The 17,895-nt window shown below is 52.5% G+C and overlaps 1 protein-coding gene across 1 annotated transcript in view; it reads left to right on the top strand.

Moving 5' to 3' along the window:
* Positions 1-9,687: 9,687 nt before the first annotated feature.
* APCDD1L (APC down-regulated 1 like) overlaps positions 9,688-17,895 on the top strand; it is a gene marked incomplete at both ends in the record, with an annotated part of 49,120 nt that continues 40,912 nt past the window's right edge. Inside the window, one exon of the mRNA XM_082856369.1 lies at positions 9,688-9,736. Within this exon, the coding sequence (XP_082712495.1) occupies positions 9,688-9,736 (49 nt within the window). The remainder of the gene's footprint in view (positions 9,737-17,895) is intronic.

Raw genomic sequence — 17,895 nt, 5'->3', positions numbered from 1 at the left:
GTGTTTCTGCTTATTACAATTTTCTGTAATAGGCATGTATTTCACGTGGGAATTAGAAAAAAGAGAGAGAGAGAGAGAGAGAGAGGAAAGAAAGCTACACCCCTGGAAGCCAGAAGCTGTGGGGTGTCAGTTTCTCAAGCTCACTTCTCACCTCCCTCCAATGCATTTTGGATGTTTTATGGACAAACAACGTGAGTGCAGAGGTAAACAGGGATGCGTCGAGGTCACTGTGGCGGTGAGTGGTTTGGCTGGGCTGGAGCCAGAACCCTGACCCCTGACATCCTGACTCCTCCTGATCATGGTCATCGTCACTGTCATCATCACTGTCATCGTAATTGCCATCGTCATTGCCATCGTCACTGCCATCGTCATTGCCATCGTCATTGCCATCGTCACTGCCATCGTCACTGCCATCATCACTGCCATCACTGCCATCATCATTGCCATCGTCACTGTCATCGTCACTGTCATCGTCACTGCCATCGTCATTGCCATCGTCACTGTCATCGTCACTGTCATCATCATTGCCATCGTCACTGCCATCATCACTGCCATCATCATTGCCATCGTCATTGCCATCATCACTGTCATCGTCACTGTCATCACTGTCATCGTCACTTCGTCACTGTCATCGTCACTGTCATCATCATTGCCATCGTCACTGCCATCATCACTGCCATCACTGCCATCATCATTGACATCGTCACTGTCATCGTCATTGCCATCATCACTGTCATCGTCACTGCCATCATCACTGCCATCATTGCCATCGTCACTGTCATCGTCACTGCCATCGTCATTGCCATCGTCACTGCCATTGTCACTGTCATCGTCACTGCCATCGTCATTGCCATCGTCACTGTCATCGTCACTGTCATCGTCACTGTCATCGTCGCTGCTATCACAACCCGACGCTCACTTTGGGCCCAGCACCGGGACTGCAGCTTTACATACATCTTCTCATTTACTCAGAACAGCTACTGGAGACCCATCAGTGCGGTCCAGCAAAACGTGCATCTTAAACACCAGAATCACCCTCGTGATGGTGCAGCCCGTACGATCTGCGTTCCACTGTGTCCGCGCTGGGGCAGAGCTCACCCCATTAACATTTTTGGTAGAGCGCAGACAGTTGAAACCCGCCACACACTCTACTTCCCAATAAACCACACAGCCTGGAGACACTGCAGGAACCTATGGGTTTAGGTGGGGCAGGAGAAGGCCACCCAGTGCCATGTCGGGGACCAGCTTCCAAGGAAAGGCCCACTGACCCTGGGGGTCTGCAGGGAGGTCAGTCGCAGCCCGCAGATGCCCCCGTTCCCCCTCCTTCCCCACCGGCTCCTCCTCTACTTCTGGCAGCATCCATGAAGAAGACCAGGACCACTAACGGGGCCTCATTCAGATCCTAGGCCTTTGGTGAGACCTCTGGTTTGAGTTTGCTTAAATTGTTTGCTAAAACTAACGGCATGTTTCTTAATTTCCTGGAGCTTTGGGGAAACAGGCCAGGAAAAAAAAAACAAACCGCCTCTGATTCATTTTCTCTCCACCTTCTGCAAATGAAAGAGAAAACGGAATGAATGGTGTGGTTGATAAATGAGAGCGGCTGCTTAAAGCCCCGCTTCCCCACTTCCCCCGAGGCGAGATAGGACTACACTGCTCCCGAGAGACCTGGAAGCTGACTCCTCTCGATGGGTTTCAATCCGAGACCCCGCCAGCCACAAGGCACAGGCAATCTCAGCCCCATCAAACCCACCATGAAAGCCGGTGGGAAGATGCTTGGAGCGTGGGAGGGGGAGGAAGACACACGATCTTGTCAACCCTTTTCCTTAGGGGCATTTTGCACCAAGTCACTTTTACCTTTGGTGTTGCAGAATTGGGACATTCTGCAGTACACTCTATAAATTCTTTTTTAAGCTAGGCTTGAGCCAAATATAACAGGTAAGCCGTCCAGACCTGCTTAAAAAGGATAAACCCCAGCTAAGCACATAAATTACACCCCACTGCTTTTATCATATAAACACGGCCAGAGAGCCAAGTGCATTAAAGAGGCGAGACACAGGCCCTCTTTGCTATCTCATTAAGCCCCTTACATTTTAGGAAAGAAAATACCTTCACATCTCGGGTCTGGTTTAAACTATCAGGGAACAGATTAGAGTTAATTAATGCCGTGAACTCTGAAGCCGCCAGCCAGGAGGCTCCCAGCGGAATCCACACCTGTCACAGACTCAATTTCAGGAAATCTAAGTGGACACCGACGTTGCCTCCCCTCCTCCCCGCATCCCCGACGCTGGAACCCTAGGTCCCTAATCTGTAACTCCCGAATCTGGATCAAGAGATAAATCCCACCCCTGAGACAGAAAGTCGGTGGACTCCAAGGAGAAACTGTGCAAGGGTCTGTCACTGGCACTCCAGAAATTGCCAGGGGTTCCAGACTGCAAGGCGAGACTGCTAAGTTGCTTCTGGCAAGTTGGAAAGAGCTTATCAATTATTCATGCAATTGGATAAACCGGGATTTTATCTTGTAGTGTGAATCAAAAGATAAAAATTCCATTTCAAGAGGGAGGGTGGAGACTGAACTCTGAATGTTAATTGTAAGCTGAAAAAAAAAAGAAAAGAAGGAAAGAAAAACTAAGTAAGTTCTTCTGCTTGGGCTGTGCCCTGAGCACGTGTAAGCTTCCCCCCACCCCCAAATTTCTGTCTGCTCCCCTGGAACGTAGCTCATCTGCTCCCCAGACGACGCACTGCCTCTTCTATTGATGTAGTGAACCAGCCATAAAACTTCCACTTGGCAGTTGGTGGTGGGACCCCTCTGGATGGATTTTCCAGCCCCCAAACAACACCACCTTCAAGGTATTTCTATTTAAAATCAATCTGCTGCTTCCAGACTGAAATCGGAAGCAGAGGAAAGTTTACAAACAGACACCTAACACGTCGAAAGGCTCAAACAAAATAAAACAAGAGGAAATCCAACACTCAGGCTACACAGGCCAAAAAAGAATACGCCTAATACAACTTCGCTTTCTGTCCTCTTGTCTCCCCTGCCCCCATGGCCCTGCAACTGGCTGTTCCTTAAAGGCTGGAAAATTAAGCCGAAAGGTGAAATTGGGGAATTAGTGGTTTATTTAGACATTCACATTATTAAATTTGACCACAGATTGGAAAATGTAAATATAAATGGAGAAGAAAGTCATACATCCCAGCGTCAGCCAGGCTTGTCCTCGTGTGGTCAGATTCCGAGTGACTGTCATTTTTATTCTTTCTACTTTGTATTTTCCAAAAAGTATATCAGGAACAGTGTTCATGTTATAATGGGAGAGAAATAATCAACTTTGTGCCAACCATGAGCAGCCCTGGCATCAATTAGAGATGCTGGTTGGGCTGGGGACCCAGAGATTTCAAAAGAAAACCAACCACAAACTTCCCAGGCAAGCGAGCCTGGTGACACGAGAACAAGTGCTTGTTCTTCACTCAGGAAAGAGTTGAAGCACCTTCCCACTATGCTGGGCTCTGTGGCTACTCATGGGGGAACATATGGCCCAACTTTGCTGAATGAGCACATGTTGAATGCAGGGATTATGATGCATCTCCACAGCATGGGGACCAGCAACCCAAGGGTGAGTTAGTGCATTAGTGAGTTATTACTAACAAATTAACAAATGAGAGGATAAAACCAACAAACCATTCAGCTTGGGTACCACCCAGAACAACAATCATGACAACTGAAATGGTAGGTCATTCTACCCATCCACCCATCCACCCATCCAACTATCCACCCATCCATCTAACCATCCATCCATCCATCCACCCATCCATCCATCCACCCACCCATCCATCCATCCATCCATCCATCCATCCACCCATCCATCCATCCACCCACCCATCCATCCATCCATCCACCCACCCGTCCATCCATCCATCCATCCACCCACCCGTCCATCCACCCACCCATCCACCCATCCATCTATCCATCCATCCATCCATCCACCCATCCATCCATCCACCCACCCATCCGTCCACCCATCCACCCATCCATCTATCCATCCATCCACCCACCCATCCATCCATCCATCCACCCACCCGTCCATCCATCCATCCATCCACCCACCCGTCCATCCACCCACCCATCCACCCATCCATCTATCCATCCATCCATCCATCCACCCATCCATCCATCCACCCACCCATCCGTCCACCCATCCACCCATCCATCTATCCATCCATCCACCCATCCATCCACCCATCCACCCATCCACCCATCCACCTATCCACCCACCCACCCACCCATCCACTCACCCATCCACCCATCCATCCATCCGTCCACCCACCCATCCATCCATCCATCCATCCACCCAACCATCCATCCATCCATCCACCCACCCATCCATCCACCCATCCATCCATTCATCCATCCATCCATCCACCCACCCATCCACCCATCCACCTATCCATCCATCCATCCATCCACCCATCCACCCATCCACCTATCCACCCACCCACCCATCCATCCATCCATCCACCCACCCATCCATCCATCCATCCACCCAACCATCCATCCATCCATCCACCCACCCATCCATCCATTCATCCATCCATCCATCCACCCATCCATCCATCCATCCACCCACCCACCCACCCATCCACCTATTCATCCACCCACCCATCCATCCATCCATCCATCCATCCATCCATCCATCCACCCACCCATCCATCCATCCATCCAAAATGTGTTCACTGAACACCTACGTGTCAGGTGCTGGGTTGAGCCCTCCAGTGCCCCCTTCCTCCCCACAACAGCCTGAGGGGGCAAGAAGACTGAGACAGGTGTGAGGGCTGGTGGGAGGAGCTTCTGGGCATCCCAGGGCATTCTCACAATCTGCCTCCCCAGAGGCAGGTGAACCGGGAGTCATTTTGGTCCCAGGCAGTTAGGGTCAGGCTGAGGAGCCGGACCTTAAGCCCCAGAGCAGGTCTCGTCCAGCCTCCATCTCACACCAGCAGTGTGAGCTCTGACTTCCCTCCAGGGAGTCTCAGGGCCTGGGAAGACTGGATCCTCACCCAGCGCCCACTTGGGCACTGTCTTCTTAATCCTACAGGGTAGCGTGGGCATTATCCCCGTTTTACAGAGGAGGAAACGGAGACAGGGTGAGTTGCAGGGCTGGGACCAGATGAGGCCAGGGAGGCACCCAGGGCTCAGGGTGTAAGGAGGCGCTCGGCTTCAGGCACTCACCCTGCACCTGCAGGGCCTGACGGTGGGCACCCCTTCAGCTTTCGAGCCCTGGTCCCCTCACCCTGGCCGTAACCCTCGTGAGTTGCTAAGTGGTAGCACTGAGATTTGCCATCAAGTCTTCTGACATGACCCAGGGCTCATTCTGTGATAGTTTACTTGATCATTCATTCATTCATTCAACAAAACGTGGCGAGCCCCCATCACACACAAGGCCTGTGCGAGGCATGGGGGCGGGTGCAGGCAGGGAGATGCACCAGTGCAATGGGGGCAAGGCCGACACCACGGCAACTACCAGAGGCGACAAATGAGTGTCCATTACCCCGGGACCACGGGCTTATCCCAGAGGACAAGAACAGTCTCCCCATCTGAGACACAGGGGTGGTCGTGAGGGTCTGGTTTACTCCGGGGCCGGCAAATGTGATGCTCTGTAGGCAGGAACGGTCACCAAGCGGGGGTCCAGCCTGCTCTGATCTGCCCCTCACTTCATCCAGAGCAGCCCCCGCCTGCCTTTCCCAGCCAGGGAAGCCGGCCTGGATGTTTATTTGGTTATTAGATAACCAGGCCCAGGCACCACTTCTTTGATCAGACACCCTTGATAACAAGCAGAGGAAACAGACCATTTTATAGCAAGATTTCGTGGGGTGATCTTATCTTCCCGTGGTGTTTTTAACAGGGACAAGGTTGAGGAGGTAGGTGTTTGGTGGAGAGGGAAGAAAGCGGCCCAGTCTGCGAAGCTCTCCTATCGGCCCAGCCCCGGACTTTGATCTGGCGGGAGGGTGGGGTGGGAGATAAACACAGAGCACAGAGGGCCGGCCTCCCACCCACCCTGGACATCTGGCTCATGGTCCTCCCTCACACGGGTTGTGCTTGGCTCCAGCAAAGCCCGCCCTGTGTCCCCCCCGTACCCCCTGCCGCTCTGACCACTTGGGGAGGGCCCCTGCGGTTGACAACTCAGAAAAGCGCACCTCTGGAGGCCAAAACGCCATAATGCCCACGGACATGACTCACGGCCAGCAGAGTCTGGGCTCAGGAAAGAATTGGCTTCTCCCCCAAAAAACCTTATAATTACCACCATTTCCAGTGTTCTCGGGGGATGGTCCTGTAGGTAAGAAAGGGGTCAGGAATTGAGCGAAAACCACCCTTTCTTCAGCAAAATGCGAGGTCTGGACGATATAACTTTTTCGGTTAAAAATAAATATCTATGTTTGAAGCCAAATAAGTTTAGCTTCAGTTCCTTCTCTCTCTTTTGTGTGATCTCCTTGTGACCAGAGGGGAGTCTCGTTCATGATGGATATGTAAGGATACTCACAACAACATTGGAATAGCAGAGGAATTGAAAATGCTATACATTGATCAATGGGAAACTAGTTAAATTAATTCTATTGCATATACACAATAAAATACCATGAAGAAAGCAAACACACATATAGTCTTTGGTTGAACCATAGACCATTCTAAGTGCTCTACGCTACATATACTATCTCACATAATTTCCCAACAATACTACTACTATCCCATTTTACATATGAGACAAGAAGTTAAGTAACATGCCCAAGATGACACACACATATATATATATATATTCTATGTCATAATATTGACATTCAGTCCAGTAATCCTCCAGTGTAACAGCTCCTTTACTTTGCTACTTGTTCATTTCCTTCTCTTTTCTTTTCTTTTTTTTTTTTTTTGAATAAAATCTGCACTGAACAGGGAGCTTATCTGCCCTTGTGCTTCTGTTTTCTCACCTGTAAAACCAGGAGAGCGGCACCAGTCGGCCTCGAAGGCCCTTTCCAGCTTCTCCCATCCTCCCAAGCATCACGCACCGGTAGTGTGTGGCTGGGCAGGCGCGGGTACCACCTGTAACTCTCGATCTCAACAGATGAGTTTAGCTAAGACTTAGGCATCACTTTGCAATAGTGCTTCCCTGTCATTCCTAAGCTTCTTCGAAGAATGGCTGTTATCATAGAATGGGCTTTCTCGTTTAGGATCTTCAGATTCAGAATGAAGCCAAGAGCACGGTCAGACAGGGCATCCTGTGCAGACACAAGAGCATCCCAGACACAAGCAGGGACTCAGGAGTTCTCCCACCTTCCAGCTGTCTGGCCTTGGGACAGTGGCCCAACCTCTCTGAACTCAGTTTCCTCGTTCTGTGAAATGGGGCCAACAATACTTTCTACTTCTCATCAGGCTGTCCGGATATAAAGTATATGCATCTGAAGCACCTGGCCCACACCAAGGTCGAACTAATTATCAGAAATTCCTCTTATTTATAAATAAGCCAATACAGCAATTAATACACGAGCACCAGGCTTTGCGGGGAAGTTCCCATTTCTAATAGCAGTACAATAGGTTCTGAAAGTACTGAATCATAACCCCACCTGAGACATCAATGGCACGCCTCCTCCCCGTGTCAAACCATTAATACTCAAAGCCCCGACCTGGGACAGCAAAATGCCCGCATTCAGGAAGTCCAGAGAGTACAGCCTCAAACACTCACGGACAGAACAGCATGCAGTGTTTCAAACTATCCATAATTGTACATTTTGAAAAATTAAAGGCACACAATTGCCACAAATAATCACAATTATGCAATTATAAATAACCACCCCTCACAACTCTCCTCCCGCCCATAAGTTACCCCTTTCACAGAAACTTAAGATGCGGCGCGCGTGCGGCCACTGTCTGCCGGGGAGCTGGTACCATCGCGGTTTCGGGGGGGCCACCTCGAGTCTCACGCTGTTCTCAGCAATCCATGGAGACCCGAAAAAAATGTCATTTTCAGGAAGGGAATTGATCGCTTCTCTCACATTTCCATTTGTGTAAGATCACGCTGTGGCCTCATTCCTGCCTCCGGAGAAGAGGAAAGCTAAGGACAGCCCCGGGGGTCCCCAGTCGGGGGTCCTTGGGTTGAAGTTGAAGTTGAAAGGCTCCGGAGGCCCCTGGGAGCCTCACCCAAGCTTCTGCTAATGAATCAAAAGATGGGGTGCTGCCTACCAACCCCCAGGGCCAAGCAGCCCACAGATGTGGACGGGTGGGTCTAGAAGCCCTTTAGAGAGCAGGTGAACCGCCTGGACGTGCACCCTGGACACGGACCCGTCCCTACGTGCCCAAGTCCTCCCCAAGGCGACAATCTCCATCTCTCTTCTCTTATTCTCTCCCTCTCTTCCTCCCTCTTCTCATTCTCTTATTCCTTCTCCCTTTTCCATTCTCCTTTCTGTCCATCTCTCTCCCCTCAGCCTTATTCCTTTGTCCCCACCTTTCTTTGTGTCTCTCTCTCTCTGCCCTTTTCTCTCTTCCCCCTCCTCCCTTTTTACTTTCTCTCTCCTTTCTTGGTTCTACCTTCTCTCTCTCTGTCTCCCCCCCTCTCCCAGGTAAGGACAACACAATGAAAACAGACACCTTGATCTATGCATCTCAGGTCTCCACCCCCACCCCCACACAGCTTTACTTCCGTTCTCCCGCTGGTCTGTGCGCATAGGAACAATCCACTTACATTTCTCTAATGCAAGTGATTCTCTGTCTCTTCTTCATTCATAAATCCAAGAACTTGGGAGGTCCTCCTTCCCAGATGCTACTCCTGTTCTTCAAGGCTTGCCTGCCACTGGGGAGCTGCCTGGGGAGGCCCAGGGCCTGGGGTCCGGGGTAGGAGGTGACTGGTTTGGGGGCATCCCATCCATACCCCGCCCCTCTCCTCGCAGCTGCCTTGCCTCTGAGCTGCCACCCTCAGCTGACTCACTCAGATGGGAAATGTGGGGAGGGGAGGAGTTGGGGTGGGGGGAACCGCCCTGGTCTACTCCACACTGTTTGCCCAGATGCTCTTTGGAGCGGAGACGAGCTAATCCCAGAGAGCGGCTGTGGGCTGCGGGGCGCCCCAGGTTGGCCACATTTACTGCGCTCCTGCACTCGCCCGCCTCCAAGTTGACGCAACTTTTCCAAGAGTATCTGTAAGGCCTGACTAGAAGCCTTGGGGGTCTGAGGGCCCAGAGGGCGTACAGGAGCTTCCCCTGACCCCCTCGCCCTTCTAGGAAACGGCCTGGATAGGGGTGCGCTTTGGCTGGAGGAGCGCACCGCACCGTCTGACTTGTCCCGGACAAGAGTTTGAGGGAGGCCTCCCTGCTCACTGCAAAGACCTGGCGGGGAGGCAAGAGCCCGGGCACGGAGGGGGGTCGACTGGGGGTTCTGAATGGCTGGAGGAGCTGCGCCAGAGGGCTGGGCGCGGGCGCGGCAGTGCGCGCAACGCCCGAGGCTGTCTCCACCTCTTCTGGCAGCTTGGACCTATGAGTGCGCAGCTCGACTTACAACCATCAACAGCCCGGGAGGTGAGCGCGTGAGAGCGCCGAGGGGGGCGCAGGACCCTCGCAACTTCCTCGCAGGAGCCCGGCGGGCTCCCGGAGTCCGCTGCCACCGGACAGCCCCGCGCCCACGCCTCCTCTCCCTGGGGGCCGTCCTGCCACCCCGACGGGATGCCCGCAGCCATGCTCCCCTACGCCTGCGTCCTGGTGCTTTTGGGAGGTAGGTGCCACCCTCCCCCCACCGGCGCGCCGCCTAAGGTCGGAAGGGAGGGAGCTGCCGTCCGAAGGCCCTTGGGGCTTCTTGGGGACTGCTGTATGCGCCTGTGAACCAGGCCGGTGATTCTGCGTTTTGCGCTCTCTTCTCCAGCCTCGCCGGCCAGCACCTGCCTCACCTCCAGGCTCTTCCTGGGCCCTGTGTGGGGTAAGCCGGTTCCGGCACCACATGCGCGCCCGCAGCAGGCTGACCTCCAGGCACCAGCTGCTCCGGGCCCTGGGGTGGCTGGGACCTCCAAAAATGTTCAGGAGGATCCCAGGCCCACTGAGACTCCCTCGGCAAGGTGCAAGCTCCACGTCACTCAGACCAAGGCTACAGAATCTGGTCTTGCCCACTGAATCCTAGACCTGCTGGGACTCAGAGCTGTGTCCTGCAGCAGAGCCGGGGAAGAAGTTAGGGGAGGGTACAGTGACCCTGGGCCCCTCCCCTAACTTCTGGTGCCCAGCAGGCCTGGGCCGGGGAGGCAGAGGACCACAGGACCCCTGGTAGAGGAGACAAGGGCCATCTCCAGGACTAACTGCTGTCCCGCTGCGTCTTCTTAGGGCCTAGGAATGAACAAAAGTCTGCAAATGCCAGCTGCCCATGGTGCACCACCATTGGCAAAAATGACAGTAATCACCCCTGTGTGCCAGGCTCACCCCCGAGCACCCTCGCCTTGTGAAGGGTTAAGAATTCTGGCCCTGGAGTCAGACCACCTGGTTCAAAAGCCCAGATCAGCTTCATATCAACCTGTGTGGCCTTGGGCAGGCATGTCCATCAGCTCTCTTAGACTCAACTTTCTCATCTGTCAAATGGGCTCACCAGATCCTCACCTCTGTCTGGGATTGCTGTGAGGATTTCAAGAAGGAGAGCAGGAGAAGCACCTAGCACCTGCTTCCTGGCCCTGAGGCGTCAGGTCCTGCAGGAAGACACGCTGCGCAGGTACAGCCAAGCACGCTTTACTCCACTACGGGCAAGGAGCAAAGTCAGGTCTCCCTGCAGGAGCTCTGCAATCAGCCCCGAATTTCTAAGCAGGATATTTGAAGAAGAGATGAACGGGGTCTGAAGGAAAGTGGAGGGAAGGTGTGTTCGCAGTTTGAAGAGCTGCAGATACACCCACCAAAAGGGGACATTTATCTCAGGGCTGGGGTGAGAGGTCACACAGCCGTCCACCGTCATGGAGTCCTCCCTCAGAGCAAAGATAGGCCACGGCAGCCCTGTGCCAGGACGGTAAGGGTGGAAGGAAGGGGGCGAGGAGGGGGTGGCTGAGAAAAGAGTCTGTGTACTTTCCTTCGGGGCACGGAGCTGGGGAGGGGAGAAGGGGGATGCTGTGTCTTCATGTCTCCTCCACCTCCTCCCGGGCTGTTCCTCCCCGTGGGAATGGGACAGTCCAGCGCAGCAGGACAGATTTTACCCCAGGAACCTGCAGTCTTGGTCACCGCGCAGTGCTGTTGTCCTTGGCAAGCCCCGAGCTTCTGTCCTGCCAATAAAATCACTGCAAGTGTAGCCTCGTGGCTCTTCTCCGGAGTCCTGCTGCTTTGCTCCTTGGCGACCTTTCACCACCGCAAGTCAGACAGATTCCACAGGAGAGAAGCCAAGAGTGCCCGGCGCGCCCAGGCGAGCGCAGGAGTCCGCTGTGGAGCCCGTGATTCAGACCCAGACGCTAGGAAGGGCGCCGGTCCCACGCGGGCTGCCTTCAAAGTTCCCTACTCTAAGCCAGGAACCATTTTCCACTGAACCCTTTTTCAAAAGTCCTTTTCACCACTGGCTGTATCACCAGGCAAGAGGATCTTTGTGCTTTAGTGAAAGGAAACAGAACCCCGTTAATCCTTCAGATACTTAGATAATTTAGGTACCTGAGCTGAGGGAAGCCTGGACTTCACGTCTCCAGGTTCAAAAACTTTAGTGTAGGCACACCAACGGCCCCAGCACGGGAACTCACCGTGACACACACACACACACACACACACACACACACACACACACACACACCAGGGTTTCTCAGCCTTGGCGCTGCCAATGTTGTGGTCCAGATCCTTCTCTGCTGGGGGTCGTCCCGTGCACTGGAGGTGGTGTAGCGGCACCCCTGGCCTCCACCTACCACATGCCAGTAGCAACACCTCCCAGTTATGACAACCAAAAGTGTCCCCAAACACTGCCAGATGTCCCCTGGGGGGCCACAGTTGTCCGCGGTGGAGACTCGCTGGTATGGGCAGATCTGATTCAACTGGTAGATTTTGAGACGAATCTGTGAAAATCACCAGGTCAGATGGATTTTGTTATGCTTACTCTGAGCAGTAGGAAATCAAAGACGCAGTGGGCCCAAGAAGAACAACACAATCTAGGTAGTTTCTAATTTGGATGTTGATTTTTCCCATTTGCCGTCTCTCCCTCTTGTCTCTGAAAATGTCCTCCCTGGGGATAACAGGAGCTAGGCTGTGGGTAAGCGTGGTTAGTTACCCGCTGGAGCAAACCCTCCTCCAAACCCTGCAACGCCAGATGTGTCTTGTGCCAGTGCAGTGGCTTCCAGCTTTGGTTCACTCCCCAGCAACCTCTGGCGTTTAAAAATCTCCTTACTCAACAATTTATGCTTGAGGGGAAGAATGAAAAACCACAGCTTCTTTTTTTCCTCTCATTTGTATTTTTTTTTTTTTAATCTCAGTCCTGCTTTTATCTCTCTAGCCATATACTTTGCAATGGCAAGTTATCCCTTAGAGACAGATTAACTAGAAAAAAATCACGGGCCATTCCATAATAAATTAGTTGTTGATGTGGGGGCTCTGTCTCAAAACCAAGAGTAAAAACTGGGGAGAAAATTAACTTAGGTACACGCGTCTGAAAAATCAAAGGTGAAAAGAGATCGGTAATTGTATTCGTCATTTCAAACAAAGAAGAGTTTTGAACAGAATCTGCCCCTCGCCGCTTTGCGAGTCTCGTGTTGTAGACAGATCATCACGGCCGGCTGTTTCACTCATGTTCTGACGGAGGCTGGGATCTCCAAATTCAAAACAACCAACTCAAGGCTAATAGAGCAGCTTCCCTGATTTCCAGACCATCTGGATGGCAAACTAGTAAGAAGTTCCATGTGAAGAAGTCTTTGGGAAATGCATTGCACGTTCACTATGTTCATGAAAACTGTAAGCCAGAATGAGCCCCTGGTAAGACTTCCAGGATAAGAGTGCTTCACTGCCCAAGTCGGTCTCTGAACTTGAAGGCATCTGAGCTGAGCTGGGGGGACTCTAGGGAAGGAACTGAATTCTGAAGTTGGCGCCGGAGGTGGCCATGAGTTGTGGCCAGGGGTGGTGGTGTGACTGTTCCTCAAACCAGAATGGCTTTCAGAAGCCCTCTGTGCAAAGCCCGCCCCCGACCCTGGAGCTGGGAGTGCAGGTGTCACGGTGAACAGGATGTCCCAGAGAATGTCAGGCCTCCCAGCGGGAAGGGCAACCAGTCCATTGGGCATGGGGACACTGGGGAGGCAGGGCTGGTGCCCGCGCAGGACCTCTACCTGTGCGATGGGAGGTTGCCTGGTCTCAGCTGAATCTAACACGTGTCTTAGAATCTATCACGTGTCTCTCTCTGTGCTACGGAGAGCTTGAGAGCAGCGTCTTGGGAACTGAACTGACCTGGGTCCCATTTTAGCTTTGTCACCTATGTCCCCATCAGTGAGTTGAGAATGGTGATAGCTGCACCCTCAAGGGATGATCGAAGGGTTAAATGAGACGTCGTGTGGTCAGCGCTGGACACCAAGAGCCTTGTGAACCCTCCCTGCTGTTAGTGTTGAGAGCTGGAGCCTGCACTCGACTCTCCAGACCCGGAGAAGAGAGAGGCAGGTCAGGGCTCTCAGCCAGGCGCCAGTTCAACTTGAGCTTGGGTGCGTCCCTTCCTGGCCATCTCCTTTTGGTGGGTGCTGTATTTTCTTCCCACTCTGATGTTCCGTGTGTCCTCAAGAACACCGTGGCTAGTCTAATGATACGGACAACAGCAACAAAATTAGCAACTGTTCCTGTTCAGCGAACCGGGGTCAGCCCTCCTTGTACACCATCTCCTATAACCCTCCTCCAGCCCCAGCTGCCAGCCTCAGTTTTCTGACCTGTGAAATGGGAAGGGTGGCCGCCCTCACTGCTGGGGTCGGACCTGTCTAGCAGAGAGGGGCCCAGGTGAGCTTCCGATCAGAGACTGCGTTTGGGGGGCCTTGATGTGTATGCGCCACTCACTGGGGGAAGACGATGAGGACCGAGAAACAAATGGGGCAGCTCCTGCCCTTGTCGAAGTTGGAGTCAAGCAGACAATGAAATCTCCAGCTAGCAAGTAATAACAATATGAGAGTGACTATACAGAGCAGGTCCGCAGCATCTAGCCTGGATTGGGAGGTTAAGGAAGGCCTCCCTGAAAAGGCGAAATAGCTGAAACTTGAAAAAAAGAGGGCGGTTTAACTAGAGGAGACGGAAGAGTAGGTTCACCCCGGGAGAGGAGGTAGCATGTGCAAAGGCCCGGCTGCAGAAGAAAAGAGCAGCGTGTTCAGGGACCAGAGAGAAGGCCGGTGAGGCTGGTGAGGAGGGAGTGAAGGTGCAGGGGGTGGACGAGGTCAGAGGTTAGCAGGGGCTGAACCGCCGAGGGCCATGGGGAAGGAGTCAGATATTATGTCAAGGGCAATGGAGGGTCCCCTGAAGGGCTCTCAGCAGGGTGCAGAGGGGCAGGGGATGCCTCTAGAAGTCGTGAGCTCCCCACCACTGGAGGCATCCTAGAGCGAACGGGACGATGGTGGCTAGCACTGACTAGGGAGTGGCCTGGATTTGCTTCTAGCCCCGAAAGTCTCTGATTCTAAGGAGTCCCACCAACCTCCTAGTACAGGACATGGGCTTTCAACTGTCATTTTGGCCCCCCATAGACCCCCCTCAAAATTTAGTGCCCAGTAAGGATACTGGTAATGGTGATAGGCTACACTCACCAGCATTCAAGGTGTCCAACCATCCCGGGCTCAGTGCCGCCCCTACTTCAGCCCTTGAGGCAGGCTCTGCCCTGGTCCCCATCTTACAGCATGCCCGGGAGGAGAAGCAGGGTGGGACGCACAGCCTCTCCCCAGACACCTCCTCTAGGTCATCACTCTGGCCCATTTTCCCTGGTCTCTTCTCCTCACTACCACCATTAGCATCTAGTCGAGGCGACCAGCCACCCTCAGGGGCATGTTGCGATTTAAAACACTCATATTCTATCAAGATGTAGGAGGTAAGAAAGTCCACCAACTAGAGTCACTTATGTTTTATGGGACTCAGTCCCAGCCAGAGCCTCCATCCAGCTCAGCCGTGTTCACACCCCAGCCTCCTCCCCTGAGCCCCTGCCAATGCTCCTTGGTCCCCGTGTGACCCTCATCCCCACACACTTCACAGGCAAGCTTTCTTCCTCCGGAGAGAAGATGTCACCAGCCACCTTCTGTGACCAGGACACAGTCACTGCGTCACCCTGTCTATCAAGCCACACCCCTTTCCACCACAGTCTCCACACACACACGTCCTGTTCCTTCTGCTTAGAACACTGTTCCCTGCCCCTAGCCTCCCCTTCCCCTGCAGATTTGGGTATAAATTCCTAGCCGTGGAATTGCTGCAGCAAAATGTGTGGGTTAAGTTCCTCTACCAGCCTTCCTTCCGAACGGGTTGCACAGTCAACACCCCCCATGGATGGCCTATGAGAGCCCCCATTTCCCACATCCTTGCCAACCCTGGTCATTATCGTTCTTTAAAAATCTCACCAGTGGCAATGCTTGGTTGTTTAGACTTGCATTCCTTTAATTATGAGCAAAGAGGAACGTCTTATCTGCCCCTTTCATTGATTTTCCTGTGAGATGTCTGGTCGTATCCTTTGCCCATTTTTATATCAGACTTTAAAGAAATCTCTTCTTCTTTTTCACTCGTTAGTGCTCTTTCTGTAGAGAGGAGCTGTCTCCCGTATATGTTGCCGTTTCTCCCAGCTTGCTGTTTGTCCATCGAAGCTTCCTAAAAGAGAATTTACTCATTGTTCCTCGTTTCTTTCATGTTTACTCCATTGAAACGTGCAGAGGCACATGGGTTTTAAGCTAAATGTGCATTTTTTTACCCAGGAGGAGAATAGATGGCCAGATATTCTTACCATAAATGACCATATATGGGGTCTGTGTGTGAGAGAGAAACTGACTTTCCTCGGAGGGAGAGACACAGCCCAAGTGCTGTGCTAAGCACGTCGTCAGTGAGACCCCGTTTGATTCTTGCAACATCCTATGCCATGGGCACCATTCTACAGAAGACGAAAGCAAGACCACACACCCAAGGTCATCCAGCCAGCAAGCCCAGGGGCTGAGATCTGTGGGCCCTCCTGGGGCAGCTCAGCTCGAAGTTCAGGCGAGGACCTCCCTGCCCTGCTGCCGGTTTGAAAGAACCAGGGTTTAGAGCCAGGTCTGGGCACCGGGAGATACACGCGCTCTGAGGCATCTGGGCTGGTGGTTTACATAACACGACTTAATGGGGAAGATTGCAGCGCAGAGACCACAGGCATGCTAACAAGAGCAGCGTTTTAAATCCCCAATTAAATGTTAATCTGAGAGTTGTTGGAGAGGGAAGGCTCCTAATGGTCCATCTGCAGAGACCGCAGAGCTGGCTGGGCTCTGGAATTCAACTTCCCACATTCAAATTCCAGCTGCTCCACCGACTGCAAATTACTTAATCCGTCCGTGCCTCAGTTTCCTCCCTTGTGAAACAACGTCTACCCCAAGGGGGTAGTTGCTGTGAGAAATAGGTGTTACTGTCCACATGAAAAGTTTAGCGCAGTGCTAGGCACACAACAAGGGCTTGGTGATGTCACTCACATAATTATTTTCTTCTATTTTTTTAAATTAATTATTTATTTATTTAATTTTGGCTGCGTTGGGTCTTCGTTGCTGTGAGCGGGCTTTCTCTAGTTGCGGCGAGCAGGGGCTACTCTTCATTGCGGTGCGCAGGCTTCTCATTGCAGCGGCTTCCCTGGTTGCAGAGCACGGGCTCTAGGCGCACGGGCTTCAGTAGTTGCGGCACGTGGGCTCAGTAGTTGTGGCTCACGAGCTCTAGAGCGCAGGCTCAGTAGTTGTTGCTCACAGGCTTAGCTGCTCTGCGGCACGTGGGATCTTCCCAGACCAGGGCTCGAACCCGTGTCCCCTGCATTGGCAGGCGGATTCTTAACCATTGCACCACCAGGGAAGTCCCACTCACATCATTATTAAGGTGACAGGACACTGCCCTGCAGGGTCTAATCTTGGGATTATCCTATACTACCCTTCTTAGGGGTGGCTGCAAGGCATTCTGGGACATCAGGAGTGTGGCTGGAGAGGAAGGGTCAGAAAGGGTGGTGACACAGTCAGAGGAGGATGGGGGTGCAGAGTAAGAAAAGGGAGTCAGAAGCCCAAGTCCCTGCTTCCAAAGGCGTGCGGGAGCTTGGGTTGCCTTTGTCTGGTAATGTATCCAAAGTGCCCATCTGGTGGGTGGGTCAGTGTCATGCATTTCAGGAAGTCTGTATTTGTGTCCTGAGGCTACTGTATAAGGTACCACAAACTAGGTGCCTTAAAACGACAGAAACGTACTGTCTCACAGTTCCGGAAGTCTGAAATCCAGGTGTCAACGGGCCATGCTTTCTCTGAAACCTGTAGAGGAAAATCCCTCCTTGCCTCTCGTAGCTTCTAGGGTTTGCTGACAGTCCTTGGCTTTCCTTAAATGCATCCCTCCAGTCTCTGCCCCTGTTGTCCCATGGCTATTTGCTCCTCTTCTTATAAGGAGACCAGGCATCTTGGGTTAGGGCCCGTTCTACCCCAATATGATCTCATCTTAACTCTTTATATCTGTAACATTCCTATTTCTAAAAAAAAAAGAAAAAGGTCACATTCTAAGGTACTGGGGTTAGGACTTGAACATGTCTTTTTGGAGGATGCACTTGAACCCATAACACCTACTGTTGTGTCTGAAGGGCCCACTCTGCTGGGTGGGATGGCGCTAGGTGTTTCTGGGAAGAGGAGATTCGAGAAGTTATGGGATCAGCCTGTAATTGAGAGGTGAGTGGGTCAGGACCAAGCCATACCCAGGGACCTGGGAGGGAAGGGAGGCCAGGAAACCAGAAACTAAATACTCACC

This window comes from Leucopleurus acutus (assembly GCF_964270905.1).
Source record: "Leucopleurus acutus genome assembly, chromosome: 16".
Taxonomy (NCBI): Eukaryota; Metazoa; Chordata; class Mammalia; order Artiodactyla; family Delphinidae; genus Leucopleurus; species Leucopleurus acutus.
This window is presented reverse-complemented; position numbering and strand designations above follow the sequence as displayed.